This window comes from Hippichthys cyanospilos, chromosome 2 (genome assembly GCF_059441005.1).
Source record: "Hippichthys cyanospilos isolate Australia breed blue-spotted pipefish chromosome 2, RoL_Hcya_1.0, whole genome shotgun sequence".
Classification (NCBI taxonomy): Eukaryota; Metazoa; Chordata; class Actinopteri; order Syngnathiformes; family Syngnathidae; genus Hippichthys; species Hippichthys cyanospilos.
Genome location: NC_142370.1, coordinates 34,453,277 through 34,471,088, shown reverse-complemented (window position 1 = coordinate 34,471,088; position 17,812 = coordinate 34,453,277). Strand labels below are relative to the sequence as shown.

The window sequence follows — 17,812 nt, the reverse complement described above, 5'->3', positions numbered from 1 at the left end:
GAGCCGAACATTTTTAACCGATGAGACGAGGTCACATTCAATCGGCGGGCCCGACGGAAAGAATGACTTGACTTCAACGTGCTCTACAAGCGCACGGACACTTGTCCCGACAACCACCTCTGGACAGGAAGCAGCAGACAGGATGTTTGGCCAACTTGAATCAACTGGAGGCTTTGATTCCATGTTTATTTTGCCTCCTCACCCCAACGTGTTTTCGAAATAGTTTCCCACTGATGGAGCCTATCATTAAGTAAAGACGGAGCAAGAGGGAATATCCTTGTTGAAAAGGTGGGCCGACGCCTGCATTTTTTTCACCCCGCTTGTTGATCTGCTATCCGCTCGCACCTTCACACTTCCTTCCCACTTGTCATGCAGCGCTCCCCCCGATCCCCAACGATCACGTTCATGTCACGTTAGGAGGTTTTCTTGAAGGTGGAGGGAGGGAGGGTGGATGAGTCACAGATTCCTGAGTAAGGATTCACATGGTGAGAACATCTGTTTTTTGGGGCTGGGGGGCGGCTCTCATCACCTACCTGGACACAACCCACAAGTGTATCCAGACGTGTTCATATTTTTCACTAGGACAGGCAATCTCGTTGTTTATTGTGGAGCAAAATTCCCAAATAGTTTGTAATATGTTGTTTTGCTCCATTATTTTGTCATATGGTGTTTGTTGTCCTTCATGTGGACTCATTTGAGTCTGTTATTAGTATTCTGGTCATTTGTTTTGCTTTCTCGACAACTCAAGGGCCTATATTTTTTTTTATTATTGAGTTATTATTATTTTTGACTACTTTTTTTATTATTTTTACAATAATAGTTTTTTTTTGCGACGTAGTCTCTTGCTATGCCTCCTTCAAACACACCTGATCCAAATGATTAGGATGATTTTTTTAGCTCCTGCAGAGCTTGCTGAGGAGCTGATCATTTGAATCAGGTGTGTTTGTAGGAGACATAGCAAACACTACATGGCAAAAAAAAATATATATTATCGTAAAAATAAATAAATAAATAAATACATAAAAAATGAGAAACATTGAAAACATGCAGTGGACTGTCCACTGTGGACTGTTTTCTGTAGGGATGGGACATGAAGTACTTGTTATCATTTTTAGCCCCTTATATGGTCTTGTTTTGTCATACAGCGTTTGTGATCTGTCTTGTATATGTCAAATTCCTGTCCTCAAGGAGCGGAATAGTTTTTGATTGATTGATTGATTTTTGGACTCATTTTTTAATTTTTACATGGTGCATTATTTTTATATTCTTTATTTTTACTATTATGGTTTTAGTTTTTGCTTTGTTTCTCCTTCAAACACACCTGATTCAAACGATTAGCATAACTGTTTTAGCTCCTGCAGAGCTTGCTGATGAGCTGATCATTTGAATCAGGTGCGTTGTAGACAGAGAAACTTTGAAAAACGTTGTGGATCATCCATTGTGGGCTGTTTTCAGTAGGGATGGGAAAACGAAGCCTCGTGAAGCAATTCTGATCATTTTTAGCCCCTTAGATAGTCTTGGTTTAAAGATTCAGTGGAAACATAAGTAATTTCCATGGCACCAGATTTTATCTTGAATTCAAGAGCACCATCTAGAGGAATAAAGAACATATCACAAGTAGATCACGAGGCTTCATTTTACCATCACTAGATGTAAACATTACGGTCATTTTCAGGTCAGTTTTTTAGGTCAGAGAGTTTGTTGATCTTCAACTATACCCACTGTAGACTGCTTTCAGTAATGATGCAAAAACGAAGCCTCGTGAAGCTCGTGTGATACCTTTTAGCTCCTCCATTGAGTCCCGTTAAAAGATTCGAGGATCATGTAACGCAGTTTCGTTGTACTACCCTTTATCTTCAAACTAAGAGGACCTTCTAGAGGAGGAAAAAATATATGATTTTCCCATCACTAATTTTCAGCATTTTGGTCGTTTGTTTTGTCACGAAGCCTTTTTTGTCCTTCATAGTTTTCAGCTATGTTATCATTTCTTTGTCGATGATCTCTGTGACTGACCGGCTATCACGCGGTCCAACTTCTTCCTCACCTCGTGCGCGGTGTGCAGAAATAATCTGCATGCTCGGTCACAACCTGGACTTGCGGAAAAAGCTCAAAGAGCATCACGGCAGCGTGGAAAATAAACGTTTGAGTCAGCACAACTTGTCTAATGACAGGGCATAAAGTGGTACAATGACACTGGGCTGTGCAATTAGCTAATGCGACTGGACAGAGCCAAACCGAGTAAAGGGGGCAGTCACGGTGATGCTGCACTTTTTTTGGGCCCTGTTCTTAGCTCCTTTCTGGCACGCGGAAGCCCCGCTCGCTAACTTAAAGGGCAGTTACAAATACACGCACAAGCCTTGTCAAAAAACTGGTTGAGATCGAACGCTATTGTTAATTCGTGTCCCATTCACTAGGACAGTGGCTTCTCTACCTATTTTTGGTGATGTACCTCCTGTGAATTGACTTTTCAACCAAGCAGTGCAAAGCATTTTTGGGGTACAAAAAAAAAAGAATAAAAACAAGCCACCTGTGTCTGATTTATTAAACTTTAGACCCTTTCAAACTTCATTTGTATTGGTCCACAAAAAAAAAAAAAAAAATCAACCTAAAGCGTCCTCTTTTGGATCTTAGGAGAAATCGGTTAACATCAATAAATAACTAAGTATTAATAAATATTTTGTCCACAAAAAAATTAATCAATATAAAGTGTCAGACCTGTTCTAAAAAAAAAAAAAAAGAACAAAAAAAAGAACAATAATAAACGTAAAGTGTCCTGTTTTGGGATTACGGTATATATCTGTTCAAAAAATAAATCATTAACTTAATTATTAATAAATATTTGTCCACAGAAAATAACGTAAAGTGTCAGATCTTTTCTCAAAAGAAAATAATTATAAATAAACATTTGTCCACTGAAAGATATTCAACAAAAAGCGTCCTGTTTTGGGATTACAGGAGAGATCTCTCCACAAAATAAATCATTAATTACTTATTAATAAATATTTGTCACCCCCCCCCCAAAAAAAAAAAAAAATCAACATAAGGTGTCAGACCTGTTCTCAAAAGAAATAATTATAAATAAACATTTGTCCACAGAAAAATATTCAACTTAAATGGTACTCTTTTGGAATCAAAGTAGAGATGTGTTCAGAAAATAAATAATAAACTCGACAGGTAACGAGAGGTGGCGCATGACAAGTTGGGTTGAACCATTGTAGTATGGGTGAGAATCTGGCTTTTTAAAATAATGAAAATGAATAACCTACTGAACATAAAATGTATTTTATGAACTTATATTTTCCTTAAACAATTATTTAATTCAATTATTATTTTTGAAGGATATTTGCATGTTTGTTTGGTTACTAGTACCCGCATTTGAGAACCACTGACCTAGCGAAAGGAAGTCATGGGAAAATGAAGCTTCATGAAGCACTTTGATACATTTCAGCTGTCGTAGATGGCATTCTTGCTTTCATCCAGTGCTTCTCATCCTCCGCCGAGCACCATTTGAAACTTACACCATTTCAACGCCCATTTTTGTCTGTTTTTGTGTCTTTAACTCTCCTCTAAGTTTCCTTGCAAAGTTAGCAGTTTACCCGCCACAAAACTGGCTTAATGGAGCTAACATGATTCCATTTTTATTTCAGTTAACGCCTTAGTATTTGACTGTAGAGTAACAGACTGAAACCTGACTATGTAGGCTGCACTGTGGTCGCAGGCTTTCACTGAAGACTCATCTCTTAATGGACAATGGCGAGCACCTGCCAAAGATCAAGCGGGGAATGTATTACAGGTTTCCATTAGAGAAAAAGCCAGCATAAATTGCGTTCCAGGAATATTGTAAATGGCTAGTGGAGATGGATGACATTTTCTTGTAAGTATGTTGCCGTTCTATCTACATGGTCAAGGGCAATGTTATTAACCATGAGGCTGAGCGTGGGCAGCAAATTATGTTCATGTTTGCAACTGTGGCCACGAGGGCCAAAGAACCGCGGAGGATAATCATTGAAAACATCAAAGCTATCGCTGTGATATATGAGACGCTCATTTGCAATGCGACTTCGGACCAATTTGTGGCCGTGACGCATTGAGTTAGCTGTATAACTCGTCTGCAGTATTTTGATCATTTTTGGGTCATTTTCTTTCATGCCATTTTTGCAGTATTGGAGGCAAGGGATGCCACATTCCTGCTAGTGTGATAACTAAGCGGTCGTGCCATGTTAAATTTTGACTTTGCGGTGAAATTTCAGCTCCCTAGTGTTTTCTTTCAATGCTAATCTTGTGAAATGCCTTCCGTGTAAAGATCAAAGGAATGGATACAATACTGCACAAGGGGGGAAATGTCACCATTATCTCAATCAATCCCAAAGACGTATTTTTACGCGTTTTTCATAAGTCTAAGCTTTCCAAACGATGTTAATTCATTTCTTTTTTTTGTTTTCAAGTAGTGAAGGGCAGTCAGAAAATGGAAGGCACTGAATGGGTGAAATAGTAATTAGGCATTGTAAACATGTCTTGTAAACCACGTATTCATCATGCCATTCGTTCAAAACATTGATTTTTAGCTACCGTATTTCTCAGAGTACAAGTCGAGTTTTTTTTCATTTTCGGCCACCATATTAGGGGCGTCGACTTATAACCGCATGACTCAAAAAAGACCAATTTTTTCCACATATCTGTGTTTGAATAACATTCATTCGAAAGCCGAATAAGAAATATGCCATTTACAAGGCTTAAAATGAGTATACATGCTTCTCCTTCGATATTGCATGCATCCATTTTAAAGCGTTTCCAGAGGACGTCACAAAAATGCACTTTCGTCAAGCGCCGCCTAATTGTCTGTTTGTTGTCAATGATAAGGCTGCGTGAAAAATTTTTTCAGCGTATTTTGATGCATTATGAAAAGGAAAAGACGGCTTGACTTGGTCGGGGGGGGGGGGGGGGGGGGGTCAACTTGTATTCTGAGAAATGCGCTAATTTTCAAATGCTCATGTTAAAATGCCATTTTTGAGATACCAGGATCCCACTCAGCGACAGTATATACAATGCAGATCAACGGACATCCTTACCCGCATCCCGTCGTCGCTACAACATTTGTTTTCATCCGAGAACACGCAAGACTGTGCTGTAATTTGAGGAGTGAAATTGTATGCAAATCTCGCGAGAACGCTTGTGATGAAAAGCAGCTGCACTACTACACCCAAGCGGCTCACCGGGATTGTCGGGGAATCGCGCCGCCAAAACGCTTCTCTCTCAGCGTATATTATTTGAGTCCCGTAAGTGATATCACACGATGTGTAAAACATAAATAACTGAGCACACCTGCTGAAGCGGTGATCTGGGCTGTCTGTGATTTCTCTCCTTTTGGATTTTACTGTACAATATGTAACTGAGAATCCCCTCCAGATGTTTGCGCAAGATATTTTTGCCCAAACGAATTTGTCCAAGGAATCTTTGTGAGCATATTTATGACAGCGTTTTAACTTGAGTCCAAGCCGAGAAATATGCGATGCGAAAAATTTGCTTTCATGCAAATCAGAACAAATCCAGCACGTTTTATACAAGAGTGCGTTTTTATTTAATAATTAATAAACATCCACCTCATCGTGTGTCCAGCTTAGGTTCTGAATCTGTTCCGATCGAGTTCCAAGGTTAATTTTAACGCACGTAAGGGTTGAAGTCTGATAGGGGCACAAGTCATAAGAACATGTTTGCTTCTTCAAAAGGTACTTTGAGAAAATGTGTTAGAATAGTTAAAAAACAAATAACAACAAGAAAACTGCATTTAAATGTAACCGTTGTGTACTGTGACCATTTTGGGCCATTTTCTTCTTTGTCATTCTTGCAATATTTTAGCAAAGGGATGGTACATTCCCAGTGGTGTGATAACTCAGTGGTTGTGCCATGTTGAACTCTGACATGTTGTCAAGACCTGGGTGAAATTTCAGCTCCCAAGCAGCATATTTCAATGCTTTCTCTTTGGATGTGATATGCGTTGATGTAAAAGATTGGACGAAATGCCGGTTGAATATTTATTTATGCATCTGTTTAATAAATAATCTGTTTTGTTTCCCTCACCGTAGTTGCCAGCGTGCTTGAGCGCCCCCCAGCTGTTTTCGGGTGTACTCTCAACTGATTGCCAGCCAATCGCAGGGCACACACAACACACCATCGACCGTTCATAATCACAAACGCACCCAAGAGCAATTTGGAGCGTCCGCTATGCGCGCCCTGCATGTTTTTGGGAATATGGGAGGAAACTGGAGTACTCAGAGAAAACAGGCGCAGGCATGGGGTGAACATGTAAACTCCACACAGGAAGCAGCCACGGTGACCCCTCTTATTTATTCATTTGCGTTTAATCGCTCGTTCGTTTGTTTGGAGGTACACCAACCGTAAATAGGAAATAATTGCCCGGTTCGGAGTTACGTAAGGAAAGCATGGCTTTCCGAGGACAAACAGTTGCAGCAATGTTTAGCTTTCTGACAGTTTGCCAGGAGGGCCTCTCTGCTTTGTGCTGTCAAGTCCATACACGAGCGTGGGATTCACACCTGCTTTTATCCCAATGCTTTTGACAGGAATGTCAAATGCTTTACTCTCTGGTGGGGCCCGTCCCAATTCTATTTTTCTTTGATTCAGAAAGTATGCAGTTTGGTGGCTACCTGAATTGGTTGCCAGCCAATCGCAGGGCACGCAGGGACGAGCGACCGTTCACCCACCCGTATTGTAATAACAAAGATAATAAAGCACTAAGTAAAGCAATCCATTGGTTTGGCGCTTATTTATAATTAACTACCTAGAGCACAGGGGTGGAACTCCAGTCCTCGAGGGCCGGTATCCAACATGTTTTCAAACCCTTTCCCTCAAAAACACCTGATTCAAATGATTGGGATCATTCCGAAGCTCCGGCAGAGCTTGCTAATCAGCTAATTATTTGAATCAGGTGTGTTGGGGAAAGAAAACCGGAAAACACGCAGGATGCCGGCCCTCCAGGACTGGAGTTCCACACCTATGACCTAGAGGAATTGATTGCTTCAGTTCTTAGTAGCAAACATTTGAAGGCTGTCTTTTAGACAAAACATTTGAAAAAAAAAAAGTACCTGAGATCGAATGATCGAAACCTTAAAAAATGCAAAAATATATCTGGGATTTACTGAGTTAATAAGTCCCGACTCTCATTGCAAGAAGCTGCTTCTGTTTTTATTTTTGCATGAGATTTGAATCACTTTTTTTTTTTTAAACAATCCCAAAGTCATATTTTTTTTAATAGATTTTTTTTTCATAGAATAAATCCCTGGGATTGAATGTCTGGGCTTTAAAAAATTAAAGCAAATCTCACTGCAAAAAGTTATTTCTGTTTTTTTCTCTGCATGTATTGAAACGTTTTTGTTGCCAAGAAAGCACACTTCCAATCCCTCAGAATTGGATCGCAGACCAATATTGGACTCGTGGACCGGCTCCAGGCCTCGCGCGTTGATGTCCTTTTGGATTTTACATTTTATGGATACGTCAGATTATTCACGGCGCAGCGAATTCAACAATTAGCAGCGAGAGAGCGTTATGCAAGCCGGTTTCCCCCGGCAATCCAAAAGATTTCACCTTTTGTCATTTTACGGACAAAAAGCTCGTCTGTTTGAAGTAACACTTGTGAAAAATGTGGTTTAGGAACAAATTTCTCCAAATATCTCCTCGGCAACTGCGCGGAGTCAAGCCTGTCATTTACCCCAGGAATAGACGCCTTGTTAAAATTACAGCTTTGAAGGACTAGAAATTGACGCACTGTCTGTTCTCAAACGGAGCCCTGAGAATATCGCCATGTGGTATCATTTATACGTTTATAAAAGCTTTATGATATAAGCGTGCGTCCGAAATGACATATGTCACAGCGTGTATTTAGCCCAGGCCTGTGCGGCATTAGAATTTGGTTTCTTAGGATCCTCAGCCATAAATTGTACAGTAGGTAAAACTTTCCTGCAACTCGCAAACGCTTCTTGTAATTGTGTGGTATCTGGATTTAGAAAATTGTTTTAGGGATTAAAAGAACTACTCGCTGACTTGCTGTTTGCAAATAAAAATAATTGAATTGGAGTTGGAATGAAAGCGTGAATGTTTCGGAAGACTTTTTATTAATTAATTTGGACAATAAGCCGGTGCTTTTTTTTCAAGCTTTGAACCCTGCAGTTTGTAGTCCGGTATGCTGTAGCTGCGGTTTCTTTTACAAGCCACCAGGGGGCAATCTCACAGGAAACAAAGGGAGACAGAAGAAGAAAGATTTCATTTAGAATTTGAGCTATTTCGCTTGCCACACAAAACCATTCCAACCAAAACCAGTTTACTATAAAATTCTACAAATTCATCAAACAAATTACACAGATGAATCACAGAATTTTAGTGTTTTAATTTTAGCGTTTCGATTATTAGTTTCAAAATTAATATAAAAAGCCTTCACATAGTGGAATTGACAATCAATATTTTGACCACCAGGGGGAGTTTGGGTGCCCATAAAGTGTCACAATGAGAGTTTATAAGGATTAAAATTACGAATGAAATACCTGTACCTATACATTTTTTTTTTATATATATTTCAGAGAGCCTTTGCCTAAGAGCAAGACATTTTAATCTTTTGTTTTGTGAATATAGGTTTTAATGAGATCTTAGATAAATATCAATGTAAATATTAATAAATTAATTTGTAAATAAACAAGTAGATATAAGAAACTAAAGACGAAAGTACTTAACAAAATAAATGAATAATAAATAACCAAATACGTTTAAATAAAGTAAAAAGTGAGGAAAAAAATAATAAAAACAAACGAATGATAAATAACCGAATAGATAAGTAAATATAGAAAATAGTAACCACGAGTAAATATGAATAAATAACAAGTACGGGGAAAGTTAGAAAAATGAATGGACTGAAAATCTGAATATAAAGTGAGGGGAAGTAAGAAAAATAAAAGAATAAAAAACTAAATAGAAGTAAATAGTGACCAAATCACAAACTAGAATGTTAGAAATATCAATTGCATTTCCTTCCCTTTTTATTTCTTTTTACTGTTGTGATTATGCAGTACTGATGTAGCTCACCTTGTTTCTGTTCAGTTTCCTCGCGATTTTTCCCTTCTTGAATTGACCGTTAAAAATGGTAAGGACGTCGTCTGTGCGACTGGGGGCGCACTTGACCAACCGCTTTGCTCTGCCATCCCCACGACCCCCCCAGACGACGCACGCACGCACGCACGCACACACACACACACACACACAGGCAGACACACTTGTGGGATCAGCTATTCAGATTGCATGCAAATCTGTGTGTGTGTGTGTGTGTGTGAGAAAGGGGGTGAGCAAAGTGCGCTTGCATTCCTGCAGAGAGATAGCGCGCTCGAGAGAGCCCTCTTCCCCCTTTCCTCCTCCTTCCTCGAGCTCTCTCTTCCATCCAAGCCCAGCCGGCGGCGGCGGAAAGGAGAATTTCAATCCCGGCTGCAGATGCGCCGAAGCGGCCAGACTCACCGGTAGCCGCTCGGGAAGTTGCCCCGATTCAAAGCCGTTCGAACCCATTCGGACTTTTCGCTCTCTCCGGGTTCAGACAATTCAGATCCAATCAATCATCTCGAGAAAAGTTATGCGAAATCGGCCGGCGATCATGCAGAGGGGATTCGGAACCGGCCGGGGGGCGACGCTGCTCCTCGCCGGGCTGCTGGCGGTCCTGCTGCGGTCCTGTGCGGCCGCTTGCCCGGAGAAAAACTTGGAGGACCGCGAAGAAGAGGCCAACGTCGTTCTGACGGGCACGGTGGACGAAATCATAAACATGGACCCGGTGCACAACACGTACTCTTGCAAGGTGAGTTCGGCTCCGGCTTTCCGCGTTCCTTCGTTGCTTTTCGCAGCTTGCAAATCAGTACACCTGCCGCACGCAGAAAAACTTGCAAAAAACGCTGCGTATTTGCTCGGAAACAAGGAACAAGTCCTTGGCACTTCGTTGACGCACCTAACAGGATGCTTAATAAGTACAACAGTTATTTCTATCTAATATATTTATGCATAAACAGCTGATACCTGGCATCTCTCTAATTTAGAATTTTACAAATCTTTGGGGCGTTGAGAGACCCCGTAAACCACCAGAAAACATCTTCTTGTACGTTCAGTCAAAACATCGATAAAAAAAAATCACAAGATGTGCACTCTTAATGGGGTTAAATGAGAATTAGCCATGTGATTTGCTCACACTTTGCACCAAAAGCGGAGGGAACCTAAATCACCAGCGTTATGAAGAGGAATGTTGGCGCTAATTTAGTTTTAAGTCGTGATTTTCATTTTTACATGTTTAGAAAGGTCCTCCAAAATATGCCATCGATGTATTAATGGCAAAATTTGAGTATCTCTCGAGGGCCACTCAAAAATGGCTGACGGACCGCAAATGGCCCAAGGCCATAGTTTGGACACCACCTGGTGTCATTTATTAGAAAGCACAGGAACTTAGGACCAACCTTAGGGAATGACAACACCTTCTTATACTTTTTTGCTCATCAATCATGTAAAGTGCCATAAGCAATTTGGTTGAATATTTCCGTCATGATTGAACATGGTGGGAGAAGGTGTGGACCCAGAATGCAGGAAAACTGGGTGTGCTCAAAAATAATTTAACTTAGCTCAGAACGACAGCAGAAACAACATCCCATCCATTATGAGCCGATAAGCACCGAAAACAAACAAACAACCTCTGTTCAAAACTGACGAGACAACAAGGAACACCTGGGCAAGACACAATAGGAACAAGGAGATGATTGGGCAATTCAAGGTTAACAAGGTGGACAATTCGGTTACACAGCTTCTTGGCATTTCTCAAAAAAGCCTTTTACATGTTAGCATAATAGCACTACATGATTTATTTTACAATTGTTTGTAACGGATGACCAAATTGGACATTTTAGATGACGTGATTCCAATTGTACTCAAGTTGGCAGGGAGACAAACCACCGCAGCGTAGGATTTTTTATTTTTTTTTTTTAAACAAGCATGAATAACCTTGACCAAATACCATGACTCAGCATGGAGGGGGTTAGCGTGTCTGATAATTCGCCAAGGTGATTTACAGTGCACCAATTGATTGCAAAATATTTTGCAGAGTGACTTTGTGGTTGGCAAAGTGATCTCACAGTTCGGACTTTTGGGTTTGACTCTCCTGAGCAATAAAATGATTGTAAAAGTGAATAGACTGAATTATGTGAATTCTGAATTCCATGTATAGTCATTTTTTATTTTTATTTTTTTAGGAGAAAAAAAAGTCCATGTATCAGAAGGTTTTTCTTGTGGGGGGTAAAAAGACAATTTATTGACTTTAATTTTATTCATTTACACACTTTTTTTGTGAGAAATAATATATATATATATATATATATATATATATATATATATATATATATATATATATATATATATATATATATATATATATAGTAAAACCTTTTTAAAAACTATCCATAGTAAGATTAAAAAAAAAAAAAAAACGACGTTGTATAATAAGGCTTTGAGGAAAAAAAAAACATTTATTGTAAGACTTTTTTGTGGAAAAAAGCATCTATTTTTTAGTGCAAAAAACCAACAACTACCATGAATAGTTAAGCCGTTTTTTTGTTAAAAAGCAATTTTGCACAATTTGGACGATGGTCCCAAAAATAGCCTGGAAAAAGAGGTCCTCTCACCCCATTTTCCTGGGCGCCCATTGTGAAAGTTGCGCACCGCAGTAGACTTGCGGCAGACCGCTCTATAATCTGTCAAAATAAACAACCGTGTTCGGTCAACTGGCTTTCCGTCTCCGAGCGAATGAGCCGAGTAGATTAGAGGTACGCGCTTCTTGCAGTGCAGACCGCAAGCGCTTGCTAAAGCGGGACTGTTCCTCCCCCCAAAAAAATGGCCCCCGTGTGACAGCGGACCTCCGGAGGGCGCACCGTTTGCCTAAAGAAGTGTTAAGTCATCATTTGCATGAGCTAATGAAGTATTCAAGTCATTACCTAAGTACCTAATTGATTTTCGATCGATTATAATTACTGCTAGTGGCAAAGTATTTATTTTAAGCAATGAAATGCTAAAGGTAATTGATTAAAATAAGTACCAATATAATCAATGACTTTAATTAATGAACTGTAGAGATTTAGTCTTAGAGTGATTGATTATTTTAATAATTAATTACTTAGGGTAATAAACTTACGTGATTACTTTTTGATTGATTATAATTCAGCACCAAAGTAATTCATACCAGCAGGTAATGAATCGCTGGTCAATTTTTAGTACTTAAGTAGTAAAGTAATCAATTAATAGTTGTTTGGCAAAACTTGAATACGAAAGCAGGCAGTTGCTAAAATACCAAAGTAATTGATTACACTTGTAGCTCAAGTAACCAATTACTTTAGTAATTAATTGCATGAAGTAATGAATTAGTGTGGTACTCAACTACTTCGAGTAATTAACTACTTTCGCATTTAATTTATTTAGTACTATTCGTTTATAGAACCTCCAATCAAATGTTTGAAAAAATCAAGACAAAAATACAACCCTGGGATTAAATGTGTGAACTCCTAAAACGTAAAAATGCGTCTTTGGGATTGAATGAGTATATATTTTTGAACGACCAATTACTTTAGCAATTGAAATAATGAATTAGTGTGGTACTCAACTACTTCAAGTAATCGACTACTTTAGCGCTTAATTTATTTAGTACTTTTCGTTTATAGAACCTCCAGTCAAATGTTTGAAAAAATCGAAACAAAAATACCACCCTGGGATTAAATGTAATTAAACGTAAAAATGTGTCTTTGGGATTGAATGAGTTATAAAAAACCCCGTCTCGTTTCCACACCCTGTTTATAAAGCAATGCGCCGGTTTCTTCGCTAGCTCACGCGACAAAATATGGCGTATATTGTTGAACGAACATAACTTAGTTTTTTTGTCTTCTAGGTGAGGGTGTGGCGCTACTTAAAAGGAAAGAACAGCATCAACCGTGACATTCTCTTGGATGGCGGCAACAAAGTGATGATCGGCGGCTTTGGCAACACGGGAATCTGCGACAATCAGGTTGCCACGGGCGACACCCGCATATTCTTTCTCAACCCGGCGCCGGATTCGGTGGGCTCCGAGCACAAGAACGAGCTGATGCTCAACTCCAGCCTGATGAGGATTACGTTGCGCAATCTGGAGGACGTGGAGCACTGCGTGGAAGGTGAGCCGACGTGCGATGACGAATTCGAAGACGAAACGTTTTCCGTGACTTGCGCTCCGTCTGAAACGTCTCAGGACCTGTCTGTCATTCCATTTTTTTGCATTTGTCTCCCATACGAGAAAGTTTGCAGACTTTGCTTCCGTGAATCAAGGACACCCGAGTCCGTTTCGGTGCTTTGTTGCTATGACAATGTTTTACCTCGGATGTGGGCGTGCCTGACATTTACCTGAAAAATCAGACTGTTGCGGTGAAAGAGTGATTCCTGACCTTTACACTCAATCGCGTTGCGATTTTAAATCAAGGGTTAAACACTTGACTGTTTATAACCTGGCGACGGTCTAATCTCCGGGTTAGCGCGTTTTACGACCCCTTTGCACCGTTTCCAATTGAATAAATTAAACATTAGCTAGCAGTGACACGGTTTGTTTCAAAGTTAATCTCTCTTCTTATGAGACGCAGCCGTGAATAATACATCTTTAGAGTACGTGAAGATTCTTGCCACCTGTGCCCACATGCCAGTGGCGAGGGAACTTATTTAACTTTTACTCTCTGCAGCTGTTCAAAGCTTGGATTAAACTAATAGGGTGCTTCTGAGCACTAAGGGTTGGGATTCATAGCGGTACAGGTGAATAAGGGCCCATTTTCCAAATCAGAAATATTTCGTTCCACTTAAAAGGATGTTGGTTCAAGTATTAGGTTGAGTTTGGATTTCCGTTTTGGAGCGAGTGGATTTTTGACCGCTATCATTCGTGTTGGTTTTAGCCTTCGCGTTTCACGACCGTTCACAAATACATTCTCTCGTGTCTCCGTTCAACTAGACCAGCCGTGCTCCAAGATCGACTTTTCCAGCAGGAAACATCTCGCGATCTACTAGGGGCTTTGGAGGAACCCCTATGATGGGCGGCGATTACAGCTCGGCGCCAAAATAATAAACGGATAGTCCGCTTAACCAAGTGTAAAATGAGCCAGGTAGGATGGATACATTTACGGAGCAGTAACTAATAAGAATGGGATGAGATCTGCAAGAAACTTGAGAAACTTACATGAGGATAAAGAGTGGGGGAGATCAATAAAAAAAGTGGGTCTATGGCCATGCCCCCAAATGAAGGCCATGGCAAAAGTCCAGGAAAAAAAAAATCCCGCACATGCGGCAACAGATTAGGACACGTCAACAAATCGCGCAAAACAATGAAGGGTAAGGGGGAGGTGGTCGTAATGCGGCCAGCTGGAACCACCCAGCGCATACGCAGCGTGGTTTAGAACCAGGAGCGACGTTGAAAAGTGTGAGGGTGTGTGTTATGAAGTCTCTGAATGTGTCTGTGTAAGAGTGCCCTTGAGCTGCCTGTCCAGTCCATCCAACAGTCTTAAGGCCACTTGATAGGGGGGAGAGGAAAGATTGTTGTATCTTGAGAACTCCTTGGCCTCCGAGGAGATATCCAAAAACGCGGTGAGAGAATGCTACCTGTCAATCTACTCCATATTAGTAAAACAGGCAAACGTGAGAATGACAGTAAATGCTTCAAAATAAACTATCATAACAAATAATGTATGAGACGAATGGCCTTGGTACTCTTTTACTTTGAAGTTCCTCCTGGAAGCACGGTCGTGACAACGATCATCCTTACCTTCCAGAGAATGAGAATTTCCCGATTATAAACATGCTTCACATTGTTTCAGGTGAGGCATAGGGCAGAGATAGTTGCTATTGCTTCTCTCTTTGCTTCCTTAACCATTCGGCGTTTAGGACAATTGAGTGGTTGGCCCAATGCACCGAGACCTGGTCCCAGCAGAAAGTCCGGAGAGACCTGAGGTGGGCTTGGTCTGGAGCCTTGGTCTTCCATCCGAGTACTAACCAGGTAGTGCATTGTAATGCGATCGACCAACATTACCTTGACCTCGGTCGCCGCATTAAGCACTCCTGGTTTCAACATTAAACAGTTTTCAACAAGCTATTCCAAGTTCCAAATAAGATCCGACCCACGATCAGATTTTCATAAATTGACCCGGACGACGGCGGGCCTCAGTTGAGGGGAAAAGGTCACCCCAGCTTGTTTTATTTAGTCTTCCATTTTAATTAAAAGACCTGAATCCAATCCGATTGTGCGCAAGCACACCCTTCAAAGATTTGGATGTTCGTAACGGGACAAGACTCTACCTGCCACTGAAGTCATTGTGCGCTCCCATGCGCTCTCCTCATTCTTGACATGTTGGATAGACTCCGGAATGCCTGGCAGGGAGCGAGACTCGGAGACAGGCTCTCAAGAAAAGGGCTTTGTGTGAGATACTTGACACTGGGAATTTGAGAATTCACAAAAAGCAAGAGGAAATCTTACAAAGACCGATACTTGAAGGAAACGAGCGCTGAAAAGTGGAATGGTATACGTGCCGCTGCTTGGGATGTTTTACAATTGAAACACTGACAATGTTGTTTTGTACAGAAGGAAATCAAACTTTTTCTGCGAAGGCACCCGTGGTGAAACCACAAGTCCAATGAGGACTGTTTCTTTTTCATATTTTAGCCTCGTTAATCAAATACATTTCAAAATTATGTCTACGACTTCTTGTTGACAGGCATTCATTGAGGCTTCCCCTGAACAGTGTTTTTGATATCCCGGTGAGGCCGGGCGATAAATTGAATTCAATGCAATTATTAATTTGAAAAATCAGATTTGAAGATTAGCTAAATCGAAGAGAATTTTTGAAAAAGTGGCAGAATAATGCACATAGGGGTAGTCAACTTGTCTAACCATTTTTAGCAGAAACAAGTTAATATTTTGTGTCTGAATCTTTTAGTATTAGCCATTTATAGACACAAATTTAGCCTAGTGCATCTCAATTATTTTTTGCAAAGCCCTTTTAATAAAGAGAAAACAAATGCCCCCCCTAAGTAGCGATGACTATAAATACGATCGTTATACAGCATTTTGTGACGCGAAAAAGGAAATGAAGCCTCATGAAGCACTTGTGATAAGCGCCTCTAGGTGGCACTGTAGCTTCAAAGATGCAACGGAAGTGTCATCAATTTCTATTGCACCAGCGGTTTTCTATAAACCAAGAGCACCTTCTAGAGGAGTAAAAATATATCACGATGCTTCATGAGGCTTCATTTTCCCATCAGTGAAAATCACACTTTGGGCTTGTTTATGGTTGAATTATTAGTTCTGTGACATGGTTAAAAGCTCCATAAAGCTGAATGACCATGACACAGCGTCTTTAACCAAGGTCGCCCTAAAACTGCACTGCCTGTATGTTTGAAACTCTGCCAATTAATTGCAAATATGTAATGTTCTGCCTTTGATGAATTTCTCATAAAATCCAATGAGCGCTGTCATATTCCTTTCCCTCATTGTTGACCTAATTACAGTGGCGCGATAAGTTAGGGGTGACTTTACAATGTTCGGAAGCACATTTAATGGAGTGTTGCTTCTAGCTTGATAGCGAGGAACTTTTTTTCAGTACTCTGACACAGTGGGAAACAAAACTTTGTTTCTCCTTTTGTATTCCCGCTTTACCGCGTTTATAAACAGGTTATGGGTATTTGCATCATCCGTTCTCAATACTTACCATGTATGCATGCGTTCGGGGCATTTTTCTGCTTAGTTGATTTCTACGACGGGGCTCCATAGCGATTGTGTTAGCCGGGCTTGCTGAGCTCACGGCGGGGGTCCTGATTTACCAGCAGGTGGTCCCGCTTAATGACGTGCAAGCAGACAGGTCTGTGGAATTTTTCTCGGGGTGGGTGGGATAGAGAAGTGTGTGAGTCAAGCTCCCCCCTCCCCTCCATTGGCTTCTTTCTCCCTTTTCACTCTGCCGCTTCTGTGAATGAATCTCGGCCTTTTCCCACTGTTTGTGCAAGGTGGAGGCACTGAATTGTTTGGAATGTCTGAACCTGCTCAAACCACCTGTAAGCTTTTTCCCTCTATGAGTGATAGCAGCAAGTATTCGATTTACTGCTGCTATTACACGAGCGCTTCCTGAGAGAAAAATCAGTGTTTATTTAAAGCATGATAGACTCCCAAATTTGAATCCAAATAAGAGCTATATTGTCATTCCATCCTGCCTAAACAAGCAGCTATTTTATTGAGTGGGTTTGCATGAGAATAAAAACATAAATTCGGTATTTTCAGCATTATAAGGCGCACTGGATTATAAGACGCACCTTCAATGAAGGGCCTATTTTAAAACCGTTTTCTTATTTTGAGCGCACCGCATTATAAGGCGCATAGAATAGGAGTTACAGTTGTGGCTGGCATTGCACTATGCAGCCACTAGATGGAGCTGCGCAAAAGGGAATGTCAATAAAACAATCAGATAAGTCAGTCAAACTTTATTAGTACACAATCAGAAATGAAGAATAAAGATGATTTGCAGAAAATACCTTACATCAAAAGACTGTTTATTTCAGGGGTGTCAAACTGATTTTTGTCATGGGGCATTTTGTAGTTACAACATCCTTGTTGGGGATAATAAGATGAGGAAAAGCTAAAACTTTTGCTCTGTATGAGGCGCCCTGGATTATAAAACGCAGAAAATTGAAGGCTTTTAGGTGCACCTTCTTCTGTAGTGGGGAATATATATATATGCCACTGGGAATA

The 17,812-nt window shown here is 40.4% G+C and overlaps 1 protein-coding gene across 4 annotated transcripts in view; it reads left to right on the top strand.

Moving 5' to 3' along the window:
- The first annotated feature begins 9,413 nt into the window (after positions 1 to 9,413).
- agrn (agrin) overlaps positions 9,414 to 17,812 on the top strand; it is a 294,106-nt gene continuing 285,707 nt past the window's right edge. For all 4 annotated transcript variants that reach the window (XM_088403131.1, XM_088403140.1, XM_088403158.1 and 1 more), the window contains exons 1-2: positions 9,414 to 9,841; positions 12,956 to 13,217. In XM_088403131.1, the coding sequence (XP_088259257.1) occupies positions 9,623 to 9,841; positions 12,956 to 13,217 (481 nt within the window). In that variant the 5' untranslated portion in view covers positions 9,414 to 9,622. The remainder of the gene's footprint in view (positions 9,842 to 12,955; positions 13,218 to 17,812) is intronic.